The 18,744-nt window shown below is 54.7% G+C and overlaps 1 protein-coding gene across 3 annotated transcripts; it reads left to right on the top strand.

The window, feature by feature from the left end:
- The first annotated feature begins 906 nt into the window (after positions 1 to 906).
- TOR4A (torsin family 4 member A) lies at positions 907 to 14,192 on the top strand. Of its 3 annotated transcripts, none has more exons than XM_069770512.1 (2): positions 907 to 923; positions 11,402 to 14,192. In XM_069770512.1, the coding sequence occupies exon 2, from the start codon at positions 11,441 to 11,443 to the stop codon at positions 12,941 to 12,943; it is 1,503 nt and encodes a 500-aa protein (XP_069626613.1). In that variant the 5' UTR covers positions 907 to 923; positions 11,402 to 11,440; the 3' UTR covers positions 12,944 to 14,192. The 3 variants fall into 3 exon arrangements, with proteins under 3 accessions (XP_069626613.1, XP_069626612.1, XP_069626611.1); XM_069770511.1 differs by lacking the exon at positions 907 to 923 and adding an exon at positions 3,283 to 3,301; XM_069770510.1 differs by lacking the exon at positions 907 to 923 and adding an exon at positions 7,278 to 7,512.
- Positions 14,193 to 18,744: the final 4,552 nt, after the last annotated feature.

The raw sequence follows: 18,744 nt of genomic DNA on the forward strand, positions 1-18,744 counted from the left end.
TTCAGTGCCTAAAGGCCTGCAGGTCCCACACTGTGGGCATCCCTTGTGCAGCCACAGGCAGTGGGGTACGGCACTTATCTCCCCCTTGGGCAAAACGTTTTTTCCTCTGTGGATGAGAGCATGTGTTCTTGTTTCCCTGCAGTGTTTTGCTCAAAGCTGGTGGTGGTGTGGCACTAGAACTGGTTGGTGTGTTCTATTGTGAAGCTTAAAATACTCCTTGTGCTGTAGGGGCTCTGGTAATAACTAAATAAACCCCAATCTGTGAATGTGTAGGATATTACTCCAGGTAAAGCCAAGGAAGATGAACAGCGGCTAATCCCAAAACACAGCAGGCAGGGGAGGGAAATCTATGCCCGAACGTGTGAGGAGCCCCAGCAGACCCTGGTAGGATACCCAGCTGGATCGATTGTTTGAGGTTGGATGGGCTGGCCAGGACACGCCGCTGGACTTGTCATTGCTGTGCCCAGCATGGGATGTGACTGGGGACATGCCTGGGACCCACATGTCGAGGACACAAGACACAAAATCTTGTCGAACTGCAACTCATTTAACCCCAGGCAGAGGTCTCTGCTGCCTGCTCGGTGCTCCTGCAGCAGGTCCTGGTGGGTTTTTTCCTTGCAGAAAACAACTCCTGGAGACTTCTCCACATTCCCTCAAAGGCTGCTCAGCTCCGCGTGCCCTTGCTCAGCTCTTGCTTAGATGCTCACCCACCACTGAATAAACCAAAGCAGCCCACAGGTGCCTGGGGTCCATCCAAAACCCACATGCCCTGGGAGGGCGAGAGGGAGCAACATGTGGGCAGGTTGTGCAGACGTTCCTAGAGGATACCTCTTTCCTGCTGCGTTTCACAGCTTCTCTTGTTTTGTTTTGTTTTGTTTTCTCAGGAAGGAAAACTGTTTGAGCACATAGAAGCATCTGGAAAGGTAGTGGGACGGCAGGCTCAGCGTCTGCCGGCCATGGGAGCTGGAGCTGCCACATCCTGCTCCGCGCTTCGTGGCTGACCGACAAACGTCTGGGCACGCTGTGGCTGTGACAGGGCGGGGAAACGTCTCTTTTTGATCTTTCGAGATCAAAGAAACCGTCAGCTTTGCAGTGGGGCTGCTGGCAGCCAGGGCTGTCCGCGGCCACCGATGGAGCCAGGGCTGGCTGCTGGGGCAAGGAGCGTGGCTGTGAGTGACTGCAGGGCCCTGGCTGGTTCTGCTTTGCTTGGAGGTGCAAAAATAGGACAAGGGGTAATGGCTTTAAACTGAAAGAGGTTAGATTTAGATTAGATGTAAGGAAGTTCTTTACTGTGAGGGTGGTGAGGCACTGGAACAGGTTGCCCAGAGAAGTTGTGGGTGCCACAGCCCTGGGAGTGTTCAGGGCCAGGTTGGATGGGGCTTTGAGCAACACGGTCTAGTGGAAGGTGTCCCTGCCCATGGCAGGGGGGGTTGGAAGTAGGTGATCTTTAAGGTCCCTTCCAACCCAAACCATTCTATGATTCTACGATTTATGTATGGGTGCAAGTGGATATATTCTTCCTGCAGTGCTTCCTCACCCCCCGAGGCAGGGTGCTGCAGGGCAGTGAGCGTGCCCTAGCCATACCCCGTGCCCAGCAGCGCTCCCAGCCCCCCTGTGATGAGATGAGGGGCACATCCAGCCCTCCCTGCCATGCCCAAAGCCGTGGCAGTGCCGCGGATGTCAGGTCAAGGAAGGGCACGGGACAAGCATCTTTCCTGCCCTGACTTCCCAGCTGCCCTGATGCTGCCCCATGGGATGGACCCATGGGGTGCGATGAGTTTGTCCATCCTGAGCCGGAAGGTGAGTGTTGCTGCCACTGATGGGACCCAGAGCTGCTTCTCTCCCCGCGGGAGGTCCTGGCGCGGCTGAGCCTGAGCCACCGTCTGAGTTGTAGTGTGGTCGTTTCAAAGTGTTACAATAGGAAAAACTCTGGTTTAATGAGCGCTTCAGCTTTTGTGGAATGTAAAAGTCTTAAAATTAATTGAAACCAGCTGGAAATGCAATTTTTCAGCCTGAATGGAGGAAGCTGGGAAAAAAAAAAAGTGAGCTATGGGCTCTTCCCTGTGCCGTTTGCCATGCAGCCACGTTGCTTCAGGCTGGAGCTGCATCTGCTGGCCAAGGTGAAGCCCTGTCCCAGGTCCCTTGCTTTTGCAAATCACTTCCACTTTTAGAGGAAAGAAAGAAAAAAGTATTTATAGCTCAGAAATGCACGTAAAATACCATTTCTTCACTCCTTAGATTCTTGGAAATGGGTTCAGTTCCTGCAGAGTGTTTTACAGATGCCCTTGTTGCACAATATAACCCCTTTCTGTGAACGGACATTTGCACAGGAAAGCATTAAGATCATTTTCTCTGATCACTGCTTGTGAAATTAGTTGATATTTTTGGAATTGGGGGATGCTGATGGCAGGACACTGTGTAGGTGACTGTCCCACCTGCTGCAGGAGGAGCAGCTGTGGGCACTCGCTGCTCTCCATCTTCTCCAAATTATTTCCCAAATTTTCCATTTTTCGCCCCAATTTTCTGCTTTTTTTCCAAAGTAAAAAGCAGTGTGACCCCGAAGCGTGCTGCTGGTCCCTGCCCTCTCCCATTGCTGGCCCCAGCACCCACCCCATTGCCGCCCTGGTGCCGAGCCCAGCTGGCGCCTCACGGCGCAACCACGACCTTCCCGGCAGCCCCGCGATGCCGCTGAGGCCGGCGCGTGAGGGGGTGAAGCTGCCAAACCCTTTTTTCTTTGTTTTTTTCCTTTTTTTAAATTGTTTAGTGAGTCAGGGATGGAGCTCAGCTGGAGGAGAAAGAAGCAGCATATTAAAATTGGGGTTTAGGAGTGGTCATCTGGACCAGTGCTCCCTGAATGGCTTTACAGAAAGAAATTGGATAAAAGTCTTCACTTTCCTTCAAAAAGAGCGACCGCCCTCATTTACCTTCGTCTATTTATAAACTGTTTAGAAGGGCCATGATAATCCAAGCAGGATGTGGTGTCCTTACAGGGGATGTTCCCCGGCCCACAGATAAACTGTTTGGGTTATTTAGGGCGTGTTAAAGCAGGGCTGCTTACAAAGGTTGGAGATTTTTGCTAAGAGTGAGATTGGGAAGAGCATGGGGTCTGGCTCAATGGCCCTGGGACTGCATCCCGCCTGGGGAGTCGCTGATCTGCTGCTGGTTTTACACCAAGCTTGCTGCTGTTCTGCTTCTTGCTGATACATCAAGTTTAGGATGCAGGAGGGCTGACGGTGCAGAGGGACCCCGTGGAAGTGAGGGGCTGGAGCAGCAGCAGAAATTCAGGGCAGATCAACACAAGGTGGGTGGTATAAAAGGAAAAAAAACCCCACCCAATAGCCCAAGCCATCACTACTGTGGCCGTGGAGCTGGAGAGTGGGTGGTCACACTGCAAAAAGGGCAGCTCGATGCTCGGAAAAAAGTCCTCTGGGTCTGGAAATGACCCCGCGGCACTGGATCCTGCATGCGATGCCTGTCAGGGGCTGCTCCCGCCCATCTGCTTGGGCAGTCCCACGCCAGGGAAGCTGCTGCCTACCATGGATCGGATTATTTTATTATATACTTTTCTTCCCTTTTTGGGGCAGCAGGAGGGGCTGGCTCTGAGGTCGGGGCCGGCAGGGCTGCTGGAGGGTTTCTGTAGAACCCCCCTGGGCACCATTTCCCCTTCTCCACTTGCAGGCTCTCACTTTTAGTTTCGGGGCTCCCTGCCTGCTCCAGGCTTTGCATCTGTGGGGCATGTTTCTGATCTCTACATCCATTTTCCTGGTGGCTCCAAGCCCAGGCTCAGCTGCCTTCAGCTTCTTTTTTGACAGATTTCCTCCTTTTTTGCAGAGTTTCTCCAGGTAAGCCCAGTGCTGTGGGTATGGGACCTTCCGTCCTGGACCTGTTCTGGGCTCTGGGCACCCACAGCCCTCCCAAAGGGACCCACTGGCCCTGGGGGATTCATTCACCTTATTCTGGCGTTCTGGGGGAGCAGAGAGGCCGGGGTATTTGCACATGTCTGGATGCAACTGCTGCTAATCAGCCCTGGAGGTATTTTGGCTAAACAGGCGACATGCCAAAAAATGGAGGAAAAACCTAAAATTGTCATATAAATTGGTGCCCAGCAGCAGGGGGCCATGCGGCTGCCCTGACCTCCTATGATGGTTTCTGGTGAGGACCAAAGTCAGGGGCTGCCCATCACCTGCAGGTACCCAAACCAGCGGGTACTGGTCAGTGACTGGTACCAATATCTTGGCTCGGAGGTCGCCGTCTCCCTGTCCCCAGGGCTTTCTTGCCCCTTTTCTGCTGGAGTGCCCCATGGCGGGGCAGAGCTGTGGGAGAGGCCGTGTTTGCACAGGATTTGCATTTGTGGCTCTGCAGGAAGGGCCGTGGCACCCACGGCTGCTTGTCCCCAGTCCCGCTCCAGCTGCCGTTTCCTCCTCACTTGGGGCCCGGCTGGGGGGTGGCCCGGCCTCAGCACCGGCAGGGACACAGGGCACAGGGCTCGTGGGCCCCAGGTGAGTGGGGGAACTGGGGTTTGGGGGGAGAGAGGGCTGGCCCCAATGCACACCCCTCCTACCCCTTCATTAGACACCCCCCCCGCATGCATATGGCCCCCATCCCATTGCACTGCCCCATTGCATGTGTACAGCCCCGCTGGTGCACTGGCCCAATGCACAGGCATGGCCCCCCCGCAGCTGCACTGCCCCCCTGCCCACAGCTGCCCTGCTCACACAGGGTCCCCCCAATGCAGTGTCTCCCCCCCTCCATTGCACTGCCCCGATGCCCACGCGTGCCCTCCCATTGCACAGCCCCCCCGTATACACAGCCCACCCCATTGCACGTGGGCGCCCCCCAACGCACTGCCCCCCTGCCTGCAAGCAGCCCCCCATTGCTCTGCCCCCCCCGCAGCCCCCACCCTATTGCATTGCCCCCCACAAACAGCTCGCCCCAGTTGCATTGCCCCAGTGCCTGCATGTGCCCCCCCCCCGATGTCCCCTCTCCATGGCACCCAGCGGCATGGCAGCTTGCTCCCCCCACTTTGGGGTGCCAGAGGTCCCTAAAGGCCCGCAGGGGTGACGCAGTCCCCACCCCGAGGCCGTGGCAGGGGCAGCAGCAGCATGAGGTGGTATTTCAGCTGTGAACGTGAGCAGGGACCATTTTCCACGGTCCTGTCCCCTTGTCCCCACCTGCCCGATGGGCCACGCTGGAGGGACATCCCCATGTGGGACACCTCTTGGTGCCAGCGATGCCCCTGCCCTGTCCTCCTGCTCCCCCCAAGGCACTCCCCTGGCTTTTTTTGGCAGCCGCCCCAGACTGAGCCGATGATTTTGGAGGCTGGTTGGCATCGACACCAGGACGGTGTCCTCACCTGCAAGGGCCAGCCCTGCATCACCCTGCGTGCATCACCACGTCACCTGCATCGGCACCCCACGGCCGTGCTTGGGCCCCCCAGCTTGGGCATGGGCTGGTGGTGGCCATGCTGCCCCACTTGGGTCCCCGTCCCCACGCACCATCGAGCTCCTCCAGCACCGTGGGGGTCCCACGCAGGTTGGTCCCATGTCCTCACCATAACTGGGAGCTCATCACCTTCTGCTCTGGCCATGGCCCCAGCATCTCCTGGTGTCCCAGCCGGGCAAGCATCCCTCACAGGTGTGCTTCAAGCCCTGCTTCCACCTTCCCTTGGTTTCCTGCTGCTTTTTGGAGGCTTCCTGCCCCCCACACCCCCCGGCTGCCCACAGGGCACTGGGGACAGCTCATACTCCTTCCCACTTACAGCAATACCTTTTTTTCTGGGCTATTGAGGTATGCTAACAGCCCTCAGGTGGTGGCTGGGAGCCTCTTGCTCCTCTAATTACTTCTTTTAGGGTTTTGGGGGAGCATTGCTTTTTTATTTTTAATGGTTTTCAACCATATTACTTGGGAGAAGCTCTTCCTTTGCAAAAATCTAAATTAGCCAGAAAAGCATCTCTTTTCATGGCTGTTCCTGAAATGTCTGCCTGAGCTTCTCCAGAGGGGATCTTCAGCTTGGGGTCAGCCCTGCCAGGGTTCCTGACCTGGAGAGCAGCTCCCAGCCACTCCATGCCAGTGGCTGTCCTCCAGCTGAGCTCCTGCACCTTCATGACACAGAAATCCCCACATTTGCAAGGATTTGTTAGGCAAATCCCGCCCAGGCCACAGCAGAGGCATGTCTGGGCGCCTGGCACAGAGCTGGGGAGACTTTGCAGGTCTGGGCTGGGGGACCCTGCTCAGAGCATCCCCACCCCATGGAGCTGCGGGGTCCTTCATGTGCATTGCAGCCAGGGTGGGATCTGTGCTGTGATGCTCCAAAACACTTCAAATTGGTTTTTTTTTTTTCCCCTATTTTTGGTCCTGGGCAGCCACTCTCACAGAGAGCAGGTTCCAGCTGGGAGCTGATCCAAAAATAGGAGCTTGAAAGACCGGCAAGGGGTCACACTGGGGCTGCTCTGGCTTTACCAAATGGGCTTGTTTTTTGGGGAAAAGCCTTGGCCAGGTTGTGCAAGTGCAGGTGAGAGGTGGGGCAGGAGTTGGAGCAGGCTGGTTAGGGCTAAAGGAAAGTTGAACTGCAGGTGGAGGTGAGGAGGAACTGCTGTGATGAACTTTTGCACTGCTGGCTACGGAAAAAAACCCCACTGTTTCCTTCTTCTCTCTCTTAATGCAGCTGGTGGAGGAAGTGGTTCTTCCCCAGGGAGTTTTTGTGCAGCGAGGGCTTTGGAGTGCCCACACCGTCTCTTCCAGAGGTCGGTTCTGCAGCTGCCATGCAGCCCGGCCTGGCCGTCCCGCCGTCCCTCTGCCATGGGGCTGGGGGCTGCAAAGGGGCCAAAAGCCTCAGCGGGTCGGGGTGGCTGGGGACAGCAGAGCAGGGGCTGCTGTGGTGCAGGAGCCTGCCCCGGGACAGACAATTCAACTACTCTAGACTTGCTATTTTTTTCCAGACTCACTATTTTTCTATGGACTCACTATTTTTTTCCCAGATTCGCTCTATTTTCTGCCCTCCCTGTTTTCCCTGCTTGGTACGAAACCTCGTCCCTGAGCTACACCGGTGCTGGGTTAGCCCCAATAACCTCTCCTTGCAGTATCATCGCTTTGACCTTTACCGGTGACAGGCTCAGGGCTAATTACACCCCATAGGGTGGGGATGTTTTGGCCAAACCCAGGGTTTTCAAGGCTGCATGGATGATGACCTCATCCCGCTGCCCCAACCCAGTCCTGCTGCGGCCGCCCAGGATTCGTGTTTCTTCGCACGATGCCGTCTGACGGCAGCCGCTGAGGAGGGCTTTAAGCAAGAGGAGGGAGAGAAAACCGGCCACCGTCAGCCGTCCCACGCCATGGGGAGAAGGAAGTGCAGCCACGGGCCACTCCTCCTCACCATTTCCTCTCTACAGTCGGGTTTTTTTATACGGATGAGAGAAGGGGGGGCAGAGGAGCAGCCGGCCTGTCCGAGGCCAGAGGCTGGGCTCAGCGGCCGAAGTGGAGCACCGGCGGCTGGCCCCGAGGGAGACGCTGCCGGTAACTGCGCTTGCTTCGGCTTCCCTGTCCCGCTCCCCACCCCACAGAGGGTCACCAGGGCACCCCTTGGCCTCGGCCACTTTGAGCTCTGTCGCCACCACTGCCTCCTGCTCATCCCCAATGGCCCCTTTTCACCAAAAACTGCCCCAGTTTTGCAGGGACCCTCCTGTTCCCGCTGGATTCGGATGCTCTGGGCTCTTCCCCTCCGCTTGCTGCCCCTCCCGTTGGTCTCTGTCTTTGGGGCTTGGCAAAAAATTTGGGCTGGGAGCGGGGCTGGTGGGATTTGGTGGCAAGCAGGCTTTTGGGGCGGTATGGGTGGGTTTTGCATTGTACATCACCCTCGTGCTGTGTTTTTGGGGAGGGTGAGTGCCTGCATGCCCCAGGATTGAGGCACAAAGCAAACCATATTTCTCAGCTTGTTTCCATGTGGTGCCCCCAGGGAGCTGCAAGTCGGGTGCTGGGGCTGTGCCCTGTGCTGGAGCCATGCTGGCCTCTGCCAGCATCCAGGAATTCCGCTCCCAGCCACTGATGCCCTTTAATCTGCAGCCCGCACTGCAAGGGGCCATTTTGCTCATTTTCTAGCCATTCCCTTTTCCTAGCAGCTTTGCTAAGCCAAAGAGCCCAAGTCTGGGGTGCAGCTCCCTCCTCTCCAATGCTGTCCTCGGGATTCAGCAGCCGGCACTTTAACCGGGGACACGTTTCTCCGGCTGGCATTGGGCTGATGTCTCCTGCAAACCAGGCACTTTCTACCCGCTAATGCCATCTGCCTGGAGGCTGCCCCCATCCTGCTCCTGGCCTGGCTGCTTCTGTCTGCCCACGCAGGCTCCTCTGTTGTGGAAACCTTGTTCTGGCAGGAGCAGGGTGACACATGAATGCAGATGTTAGGGGAAGAGTTAAAGGAGGAAAGCTGGAGGTTTCTCAGGAGCATTTCCTAGAGCTAAATGCAAGTCTTCCCGTGGTGCGGCTGGACTCGGTGCAGAGCAGTGGCTAACAGTGTTTACATGAGCACTTGTGATTCTGTGGACCTAATTGCCGGGTTCTTTTTCCTATAGTTTTCACCAAACATCTAATTAAGCTGCCAAAAGTGCATCTCTGCAGGTTGGCAGCACTGCTGGGCTGGCACAGCCGTCTGCCCCGGCCCTGATCTGATGTTGAGCACGCGGGGGCTGCTCTTACAAAATTCGAGTCCTATGTAAATACCAGCAGGTATTAGGGACTGAGTCATGTTATTAATAGGGTTATTATATGCATGACTGGACAGATTTCTTGCTGAGGATGGGATTTGGTCCCTCCACCCTGCCTCACTCGGCTCATCTGGAGGGTTGGGCATCCCATGCTGCTGGGATGGATGTGCTTTTTGGGCTCTCAGCTTTTGGGAAAGAGGGTCCTGAGCATCTCCCGGCTAGTGAGCACTCAGTCCTCGCTGTTTTCCATCATCCTCACATTGGCCTAGAGCTCCCCGCGCGGACACAGCAGTGGTAGGAGAGTCGGCTCCAGGCTGCGAGGAGCCAAACCGCTTCATGCTTCGGCCAGGGCTATGGGCAGGGTGGGGTGGGCACCCAGCAGCATCCGTGGGGAGTGTTTGGGATGTCTCATGTTTCCCTGCCAGCATCCTTCTGCTCCCTAAACCTTTTCCCGTAAAGTCCTACAGCTCTCCCCTGGCATTTAATCAATCCCCTCTACACCTGCGTGGGTTTGGGGCTGAGAAAGCTTCACTTCGTGTTTGTGTTGATGTGTGTTATGGCCCGGAGGGTTGTTCTGGCCCCAGGCTGAGCTCTGCGGCATCCCCGCTCCCTGGGGACCATGGCCTGTGCTGGTCTGTGCCACAGGGGCTGCTTGCCAGTAGCTGTGGGGACGGCTGTCCCTTTGGGGACCTTCAGGCGCTGTGTGAGCAAGGCAAAATGTGCAAGATGGAGAGAAGTAAGGTTGTGACCCCAGGGTGGCATGGGGACAGCCCAGGATTCCCAGTGGCATCCCTGGTGGTGGCATCCCAGGTGGCGGTGGTCCCCAGCCCTCCTGCCTGGTGCCGCCTCTGCACCTGCTTGCAGCAACCTCCTCCGGCTGGTTTTGCTGTGGGCACGGCCAAATCCTGCACATGGTCAGCAATTAGCACTCGGGGCTAATTGCTGCACAGCAATAGCTCGTCCAGCGATCAGCACTGGGGGAGCCGCTGGCTCAGGCTTGGTTCCCACAACGAGCCGGCTGCAGGCACATGGTCCAGAAATCAACTTGTCCCTGGGGCGGGGGCGAAGCCTTTGCTCGGCATGTCCTGGCATTTCCAAGGAGCTGGGAAAGGAGCGGGGTGAAGCGAGGAGGCGGACGAGAGCATTTCCCTGGCCACCCTTTTGCTCGCTGCATGCCAGCGGGCACCCGCCTGCGTCAGCCTCATGGTGAGGGAAGTAAAACCTTCGCCAGACCGTGACATTTTGCAGGTTGATAACTTCCTGCTGAGCTGAAGTGAGTTAATAACAAACCCTTCGGGGACCTCCTCCTCCTCTCCAGAGAAGTGGTGCTTTTGGCAAGACCTAGGGATGATTTTTCTGGGTGGCCGATGAAAGCGGCTTTCCTCACCCTGCTTGTACCAGCTTCCTGCTCTCAGGGTTGGTAATATCACAGCGGCAAACCGTCCCTTGCGTCACCGCTGCTGTGGTCCAGAGGCAGCAGGGAAATGCCCTCCCACCGTGACACAGCTTCTGTCGCCACCGGCTTCATGCCGGACAGGGACAGAGCCATGCTTGGCGCTGCAGCACATGGAGGTGGCCGTGTGTGCACGGGGTCCTGTGCCGCATGGCTGCATCCAGGCCTGGAGAGCTGTTTTTTCCCTGGGGCTTCCCCATCAGGTCCGTGCCTCTTGTCATCACGTCCTGCAGCCGGAGCACGGCCTCTCCTCTTCCTCCTTGTTCGCTGACCAAGGCTTGTCCATGCATCCCCCCGCAGACGGTTATTCCCAGGGATGCTCTCCTGCGCAGCTCCGGGGACTTGTGTGGGAAGGACACAGTGGCCGCCACATGTCTGGGGGTGCAAGTGTGTGGGCAGATGGGGCAGGGAAGGACTGTGGGGTTGGGGTGCTGTGGGGCAGCCCCGCTCCTCTCCCCTCCCCATAGCCACATGCTGCTAGCAGGCTTAGTCACAACCACATCAGTTCTCTGCAACCTGAGTCCTCCCCATCTGGGGGCAGCCCGGGGAGCTGTGGGCCGAGGGCTGAGTGCTGGCTGGATGCCGCCTTCACCTCCTCTCCCTGCCGGCAGTGACCAATGCTGCCTGGCATACCCGTCGGCACAGCCAGGAAAAATCCTCCCCCAGGGAGATGCCGTGCCACCACAACCTGAGTGGCAAGAGCCTTTCCACAGCAAGTTGCTCCCGTGCACGCTCCCACACCCCGGAAGGTCTCTGTGGTTGTACGAGTGACTCTTTCCTATAGGGGTGTGTACATGTGTGTGTGCGTATGCTGGTGCAGAGGTGTGGTTTTGTGTCTTGCTTAAATTTAGCAGCTGTAAGGAAATAGGACGGGACAGCTCTGGTTCACAGCACGGATCTGTATGCCCAGTGTCCTGCCTCTTGCTCATGGCAGCACGTAGCAGAGCCCCTGGCTTTGGCTCCAGCCAGCTTCAAGCTTTCCTTCTGTATGTGAAGGCAGGGGTGGTTTTATGATATGCATTGATTTGCATTTATTTACACTGAATTTCATCTGTAGTTTTGCATGTCTAGAGCATCTTCCAGAAAGTTAGCTTAGGTCCAAAAGTCTCTCTCTGCCACCTTGCCATTGCTGATTGCTACAGGTAACTGTTCTGCCCATTAGAAACTGGGATATCTGTCTAATAATTTGACTGTTATTAGTCACTTCCTGATCTTACAAAGATTGCTTTTACATTATTCTTTTTCTTTTTAGAAAGAAGGTGATGTGAATGGGTTGTAAGAACCAGACGAGATGGATGGAGAGCTGCCCTGCACTGAGGTGGATGGAGAAGTGTCCTCTGCCACAGAAGATCTGGGAGGAGAGGTGCCCTGTGCGGAGACCAACACAAAAGAAGAGGCACCCTGTGCTGAGATCAGCGTGGAAGGAGACATGCCCGGCACTGACAGTGATGAGGAAGGGGAAATGCCCTGTGCTGAGAGTGACGCAAAAGGAGAGGCATCTTGCTATGAGAGTGATGGGGAAGAAGTACCAGATACTGAAATCCCTGCTGTTTCAAAGAAAATGTCTTCTATTTCTTCTCCATTGAGGGCAATCATCCGCCTGCGACGACAATACGGGGTGCAAAAGAAAAGCCGCCTGCATTTAGAGCTCCCTCGAGAAAAGTCTTCAGAGCTTGTCCATAGAAGGCTGCTTCAAAGGCAGCTTTCCCTGAACCGAACTAGCCTGTATGGCCCTTCCATGTCCTTCTTTAATCAGACCAGCTTTGAAACTTCCCAGTACTTCACCTTTGACACATCTGTGGAGCAGTGTTCTATGAAAAAATGCAGGCGGAAAAAGAATCGACGGAAATCTAGGATAGTCCTGTATCCAGACAAAACAAAAAGATACCTTCCAACAGAGGAGAAGAGCAAAGCAAAACGCTGCCTCCTCTTGCTCATTGTCATTATCTTCTTTCAGATTCTCAATGCAATAGAGAACCTGGATGATAACCTCCAAAAATACGACCTAGATGGTTTGGAGAAAACAATGCACCGGGAAGTATTTGGGCAGAAAGTTGCTGTGGAAAGTATTATGGAATTACTGAAAGACTATCTGGCTACCCACATACACAACAAACCTCTAGTAATCTCTTTAAATGGCCCGACAGGAGTTGGGAAGAGTCATGTTGGCTGGCTGCTGGCTAAACATTTTCGTTCCGTCATGGACAACGACTTTGTGCTTCAGTACTTTGTTATGCATCACTGCCCCAACGAGGTGGCTCCTCTTACTTGTGAAATAGATTTGTCTAAGAAGATTTCTGACATGGTTACAAGAGCTGAAATAGAAGAGAAGATACCATTGTTTATTCTGGATGAGGTTGAACTCATGTCTCCAGTCCTGCTGGATACTCTCAGCCGATTCTTTGAACCCAATCAAACCAATGAGTTCCTCAATGCTGTCTACATTTTAATAAGCAACATAGGAGGTGGTGAAATAACCAAGTTTGTTATCCAGAATGCATCTGCTGAGCTTCTGCATCAGCAAAGGGGACTTGAAGAACTGCTGAGCATCATCCAGCCTGTACTGATTGATGTCCACCCCCTCTGGAAATCTGCGGACATCATCCCATTTGTTCTTCTGGAGAAAAGTCATGTCATAAACTGCTTCCTAGAGGAGATGAGGAGGGAAGGGCTGTATCCTGACCAGAAGCATATTGAAAATTTAGCGAGTCAGCTCAGTTACTACACTACAGGGGACAAGCAGTACTCCAGGATGGGCTGCAAGCAGGTTGTGGCCAAAGTCAACCTGCTGTAGTGACTTACTGCAGAGGCCAATTCCTGCTCTCAGGATTTGCAAAATTCTGGGCTTATGGAGGAGTATGTTACACCAGGCTGTGGTCAAGGTGTCCTTTCTTAGGCCTGCACTGACTCTGTCCTGGTCAAGGTGGAGGGATGGCAGCTGGGGCTGCTCTGGAACATGGTCTCTGTTCTCCTCCAGATGCTTCACATGTTCCTAATGTTCTGTGAATAAGGCACAGGCAACAAAGCCCAAGCAACCAGCCATTAATTGTGAGATGCTTTGTTCCTCACATGCTCATTTGGGACACTTTGTCATTAAGGAGTTGTGAGATGAGGACAGACGCTGCGGCATATAAACAAGAGGAGAAATAGTAACTGGGTTACTGTCCCTGCAGTACACGTAGCCATGGCTCACCCTTTGCAGTCTTCAACTCTTTGCTTTTCTTGGTCCTGGCTGGTGATGTGCAGAGCAGAAGCCATGCTGGACACCTGGGAGAATTGAGAGAATTTGTGGCTCCTCATCCCCCAAATGCACGGGCAGTCAGAACTCCGACTTCCCCATCTCCTACGTGACCACGCGCTCTGGAGACTGCTTTTTGGACCCATTCCCGAGTTCTTGCTCTTCTGAGCTCATACCTGAGCTCACCTTTGGCACCTCCATTGAGATTTCTGCCCTACAAGTCTGTTTGGGCTCGTCTTGAAGACTGCTCAGCTGCGCCAGCCAGTGCAGAAATAACCACTGGATTGTTTCAGGTCTGGTGGTGGCAACTCCTCCTGCGAGCTCTTCTGCTTTTTGCTTCTGGGTACACTTCACCACACTCATTATCTAGACAGCACAAAATAGCAGCTGGCATGTATTAAGCAACACACACTGGCAAAGGCAGTTTAGGCTGGCTGGGCCGAGTGCAGTGGGAGTCCTCAGCTTGCTCCCAGTCCTGTGAGGCCAAGGAGAGGTTCTTTGCCATTGAGACCCTGGAGAGAGCATGCTGCCTGGAAGCACCTCAGGAAAAGCACATGTCCTTGTTTTGAGCAGGCAAACTGAGCAGGTATTATTTATGACATTGCTGTTTTGGTTTTGTGCCTAAATCCCCTTCTACAATTTGCTGTGAATTATCATACACATAATCCTGTGGATGTTTGCACTGGTTGTTTGATTTCCTCTTTCTAATTGTTGGTCTCCAAAGACTTCCATCACAAACTCCTGCTTCCAGAGCTATTGTCAGGAATAAATCCAAACTATCCTGAATAAAATCATTCAAAGTACATTTCCTTTCTTTGACTGAAATGTGGTTTTCCTCCCAGATTTCTTTTCTGGACCGATGTAGCTGCACTGCCATGCCTGTGCTTCCCAGTGACTCAGACTGGGAGCAAGGGCTACAGTTTTGCTGCATGTTTTTTGCAGACCACCTCGATGCAGCTTGTGTGCACAGCTCTTCGAGGTACACTCATGGTAAGCCAGATCCAAAACCCACACAGTGCAGCAGTGCCAAAAGCTGTGTGTTGCACAGCTTTTCCATCCCCCAGAGCTGCCTGGGGGGCCTAGGCTGGTGACTGGGGAAGTGTGGCCTTGGCTGAGATGGTGCTGGGCTGGACTGCCTGTCCATGGTTTCTCCTCTTGAAATTATCCAGTGGAGGAGCCTTTTTCTCCTGCAGAATAGCCCTGCAGCGTGAGAGCAGCTGGGCAGAGAGCAGGAAGGGCTGCTTGCGTGACTTAGGGGAAGGGCTCTGAATGAAGCTAAGCCACCTTCTAGATGCAAGTGTCCACAAAAAGTGGCGTGTGTGAGCTGGTTTCCATAACTTAGTGAGACTTTACTACCAGGACAGTTAATATGTTTTTATCCTGGATAAGAAACAGAAACAACTCAGGGACCAGGATTCCACTCCTCTTCCAGCTGGCAGAGGGACAGAGGCTACTTCTGGTTTCTTCTACCAAGGTCTCTTGTGCCTGGGAGAGGAGTTCAAAGCCCAAGAGTATGACAGGAGAGGTAAGCATCACCCACACTGCCCTGGCTTGGAAGCTGAAAATGCCATCAGGGTCTATAGTGCTGGGCTGCGGGGGTGCTGCCAAAGCAGGCACCCATGGGTGTTGGATTGCAGATGGCTTTTGTCGTGGCATCAGGACAGGCAGCAGCGCTGATGGCAGTGCTGCCTTCACAAGGGAGGAATTCAGGCTTCCAAGGACTGTGCAAGGGGCTGTAGGTACTGTGGGGATGCCTGAGTTGTTTTGGAGGGGATTTAGACTTAGTTTTGGATGTCTGCACTTGCAGTCCACCCACAGGGTGTTTAGTTGTGCCAGAGGTCCCTGGGTGCCTCTGCACAAACCATCACCCCGTGTGAGAGAGAGGGGTGACTTCGAGTAGAGCTGAGCATCTGCAGAGCTTCTTTTCATCCCTCTAAGATTCACCTGCCCTAAACCAGGGGTCCCAACCCTGCCCCAAGTGAGCTGCCTGAGTTTTGCTGAGGCACCAGCCCGTGCCTTTGTATCCCCCATGAGCTGCATGCTTGGTGGCTCTAGGCTCACTGGGAGCAGCTCAGCACCCTTAGGCTCAGCAGCGTGGGGCCCCTTGTGCCTCTGCTCAGGAAGATTGGGGACACATTGTGCTGTCTTGCCTCCCCCTCTCTCTCACCCCATTTCTGCACATCAACTCCCTCCCAAAGCAAAGCTGTCCTGACTATTTTACAAAAGGCATGGGGTCCACAGGTGCCCTGTGCTCCATGAAGACCTGCCAAGGTCTTTGCCTCCCACAGAGCTCCTCTCAGTGCTAAGAAGTGGGGCTCAGCCTTCTGCTGCATGAAGACCACCTCATCCCTCGGCCAGTGCTGGATGTGACAATCTGGCCAGTGCTGCCTGCACATGTGCCAGGCCTCCACATGCTCCCAGCCTGCACAGCAGCTGGTACTTCTGCAGACCTTCATCAGAAAGCACAGGAACCTCCAGGCCACAGAGAGGACTTTCCCCACCAGAAGATAAGGATGTCTCGCCAGGTTGTCCCCAGTCCCAACTTGCTCCCAGGACTCAGGTCCCAGCTCAAATGGCTCTTCAGATTGTCCCCAACCCCAGTCTCCCCCAAGATCGCAGCTTAGGCATCTGTCCATACTGTCCCTGGCCCCAGGCCCCTGAGATCCTCTGCCAAGCCACCAGCCCTGCCAGGCACTTTTAAGGCAGTGAAGCTGGCACATGGGCGATCCACAGTGCTGAGCACCAGGAGCCCACTGGCTCATTTCTCAATGCTGTGTGCAAAGGAAGCTGGTCTACGGGAAAGGAACAGCTAAAGAGACTTAAACATCAGAGTCTCCCATAATGGCTGTGCCAGGACTGCTGAGGTTCTCCACCTTTGCTCGGCACAGGAGAAATCTTATGCTGCCTCAGAGCCAGGAGAACCTCTCCAAGGAGTTGTTCATCATCATAGCTACTCCCACACATCCCTGGCCAAGGCCACACCGTGGCACGCCTGCTGAAGTGCTGGGGTGATGATCCTGGCTTGAGATGTAAACAGCTCCTCCTGCAGCACATCCGAGGCTGGAATGTGGGGACCAAAGCACAAAGAGCACAGTGGCATGGGACTCAAGGCTCTCCTGGAGAGCTTTTACTCAATGGGTATGACTGAGATGCCAGGTGTGTGGTGATGTGCTTTCACCATAGACTTTGTCCTCCTTAGCCTGACATGGATTTCTTTATCCAATTGCATTTTCCAGGGAAAATGCTGGTCGAGCTGGAGGGATGGGACTGAAGCTGAAGGATAGAGAGAAACCCCGGGGCTGGGGCACTTGAACTGGTGGTCTGGCTCTTCTCCTGCATAGCTGAGCTGTGAATTGAAGGGCTGGTAGACAGCCCAGACACCCTCAGTTTGAAAGCATCCCACACGCCTCCCCTGCGCTGTCAGCTCCCTTCACCCGGTGAAGGGCTCATTTTCTTCCAGTAGTGCTGGGCCATGGGTGTCACAGGATGCTGGGACAGCTGGTCCCATGGGTCCAAGTCACGAGGATGGGTCACCGTCCTGTTCCCAGCTCTTGCTTCCTAATGCACCATGCACTCAGGAGTGGGTACAACACCTGACGGAGTAGGGGGACTGCAGAGGGGTACCATGCTGTGTTGTCCATAGCCTCATCCATCTATAAGGGATCTCTTCAGCCCTTCTTTACTCTTAATAGCTTCTCTGTAATCAAAAGATCTGGAAATATGACTTTGTAGGAGGTATTGCTAGGGATAAAAAGAATAGTTGTGGCTGCACGTCTGTCCTGTGCTTTTATCCAGCTCCTCCGGATCCCCCAGGTGAATGGGGGCTGCCTGACGTGCAGGAGTTGTCACGTATATCTGCTATAGTGGTGGCTGTAGGTGGCACTGGGAAGGCTTCCTTGGTTGGCAAGAGCTCTTCCTGTCAGGCACACCTTCCTGTTGTGCTTGGAGCAGTGATTTATGGAAAGCAGCTCCCACTCCGCTGCAGGTGTGGCACTGCCTTTGGCCTTGAGCAAAGCACGGCTGGTTCAGTAATTAAAGCAGCACTGGTATGACCATTCCCCATCACGGAGTGGCTGGGGCTCATGGGGAGACCAGCAGATACTCTGTACCCTGCAACTGCATCCCAAAGTCAGAGTGGTGTTTGGGTCAAATTCCTTTTGCATTTACCCTGGGGAAGGTACAGAGTGATTCCAAATAGGTCTACAGTGAGGATGTGGGAACAGCTGCTGTTACTGCCCACGAGAGCATAGCAATTATAAAGGAGGGTAAGAGTAAGTATGAAATAGTGTGTGTCTTGCACAGGATGGAGATTGTGATCACATTGGTGTAGTTTGTGCTGAAGTGTTTCCCAGGGCCAGGCTCAGGTCAGAGGGCCCATGGGCATGAACTGCATTCCCACCACATGCGGTGCTGTCAGACCTTGACAGAGCAGCTGTGCCACCTCGAGGAGCACCTCCCAATACAGAAGACACGCCAATTAGTGCCAGCTCTGAAGGCGCTAATTAGTCTTCCCCATAGCAGCCTCACCTGACAGCACCCCACAGCCAGAAGCCTTCCCTGCATGCTCAGGAACCCTATTTAAGCTCAGCTGGAGCCACCACTCCCTGTGGGAGCTGTGTTGGAGGAGTGCTGGTATCCAGCTTAGCTTCATCTGTGCCTAGACTACGGGCTCTGCTGATCCAAGGCCTCAGCCTGTAAGCCTGACATTTTGTCTTGTGCCATTACCGTGGACTCGCCTGGCCATTGCTGGACCTGGCCCTGATCTGTGGCTTGTCTTCCTGGCTTCACGCTGGCCCCATCTCATCACCATGGTGTTGCTGGATCTGGACTTTTGGGTTGCTTTGGACTCTTGGTTGGACCTGGGCATTGTCTCAGACCTGCCCCAGTCTGCCATGCAGGTACTGTGGGATGTGCCCTGCTGGACCTGGGGTCCCACTTACTCCCTCCTCCCTGAGGGAGCAGCCGTGCTCTTGCTGCCCCCTGATATGGGGGCACCTTGGGGTGGGGGACCAGGAAAGGCCATGAGGCCAAGTGTGCAGCTGGTGGGGAACACTGAAGGGGGCCTTGTGGCCAAGGCACAAATTACTTTCTCCCCATGGGTGCCTAAAGCTAGATTGGGAGGTGACATATCGCCTTTTGGTGCCAGCTGTGTCCGGGGCATGACCCATGTTGGTAGAACCCCCCTATGGCATCAGAAGAGCCCCCTGAGCTGGGAGATGCCTGGTTCCCAATATCTGCACCCCCTTTCCTGCCAAAGAAGCTTTGCTTTGGGTTGCAGGACAAGTTGCTGGGGCTGCCCAGGGAAGGGAGCAGCCTGGGGTGATGCAATATGTGAGCAACCTGGCTGGCGAAGGTGT

The sequence above is a fragment of the Haliaeetus albicilla genome, chromosome 26, assembly GCF_947461875.1.
Source record: "Haliaeetus albicilla chromosome 26, bHalAlb1.1, whole genome shotgun sequence".
Taxonomy (NCBI): Eukaryota; Metazoa; Chordata; class Aves; order Accipitriformes; family Accipitridae; genus Haliaeetus; species Haliaeetus albicilla.

Coding starts and splice junctions, on each gene's coding strand:
- TOR4A (XM_069770512.1), top strand. CDS start 11,441: ATGGATGGAGAGCTGCCCTGCACTGAGGTGGATGGAGAAGTGTCCTCT.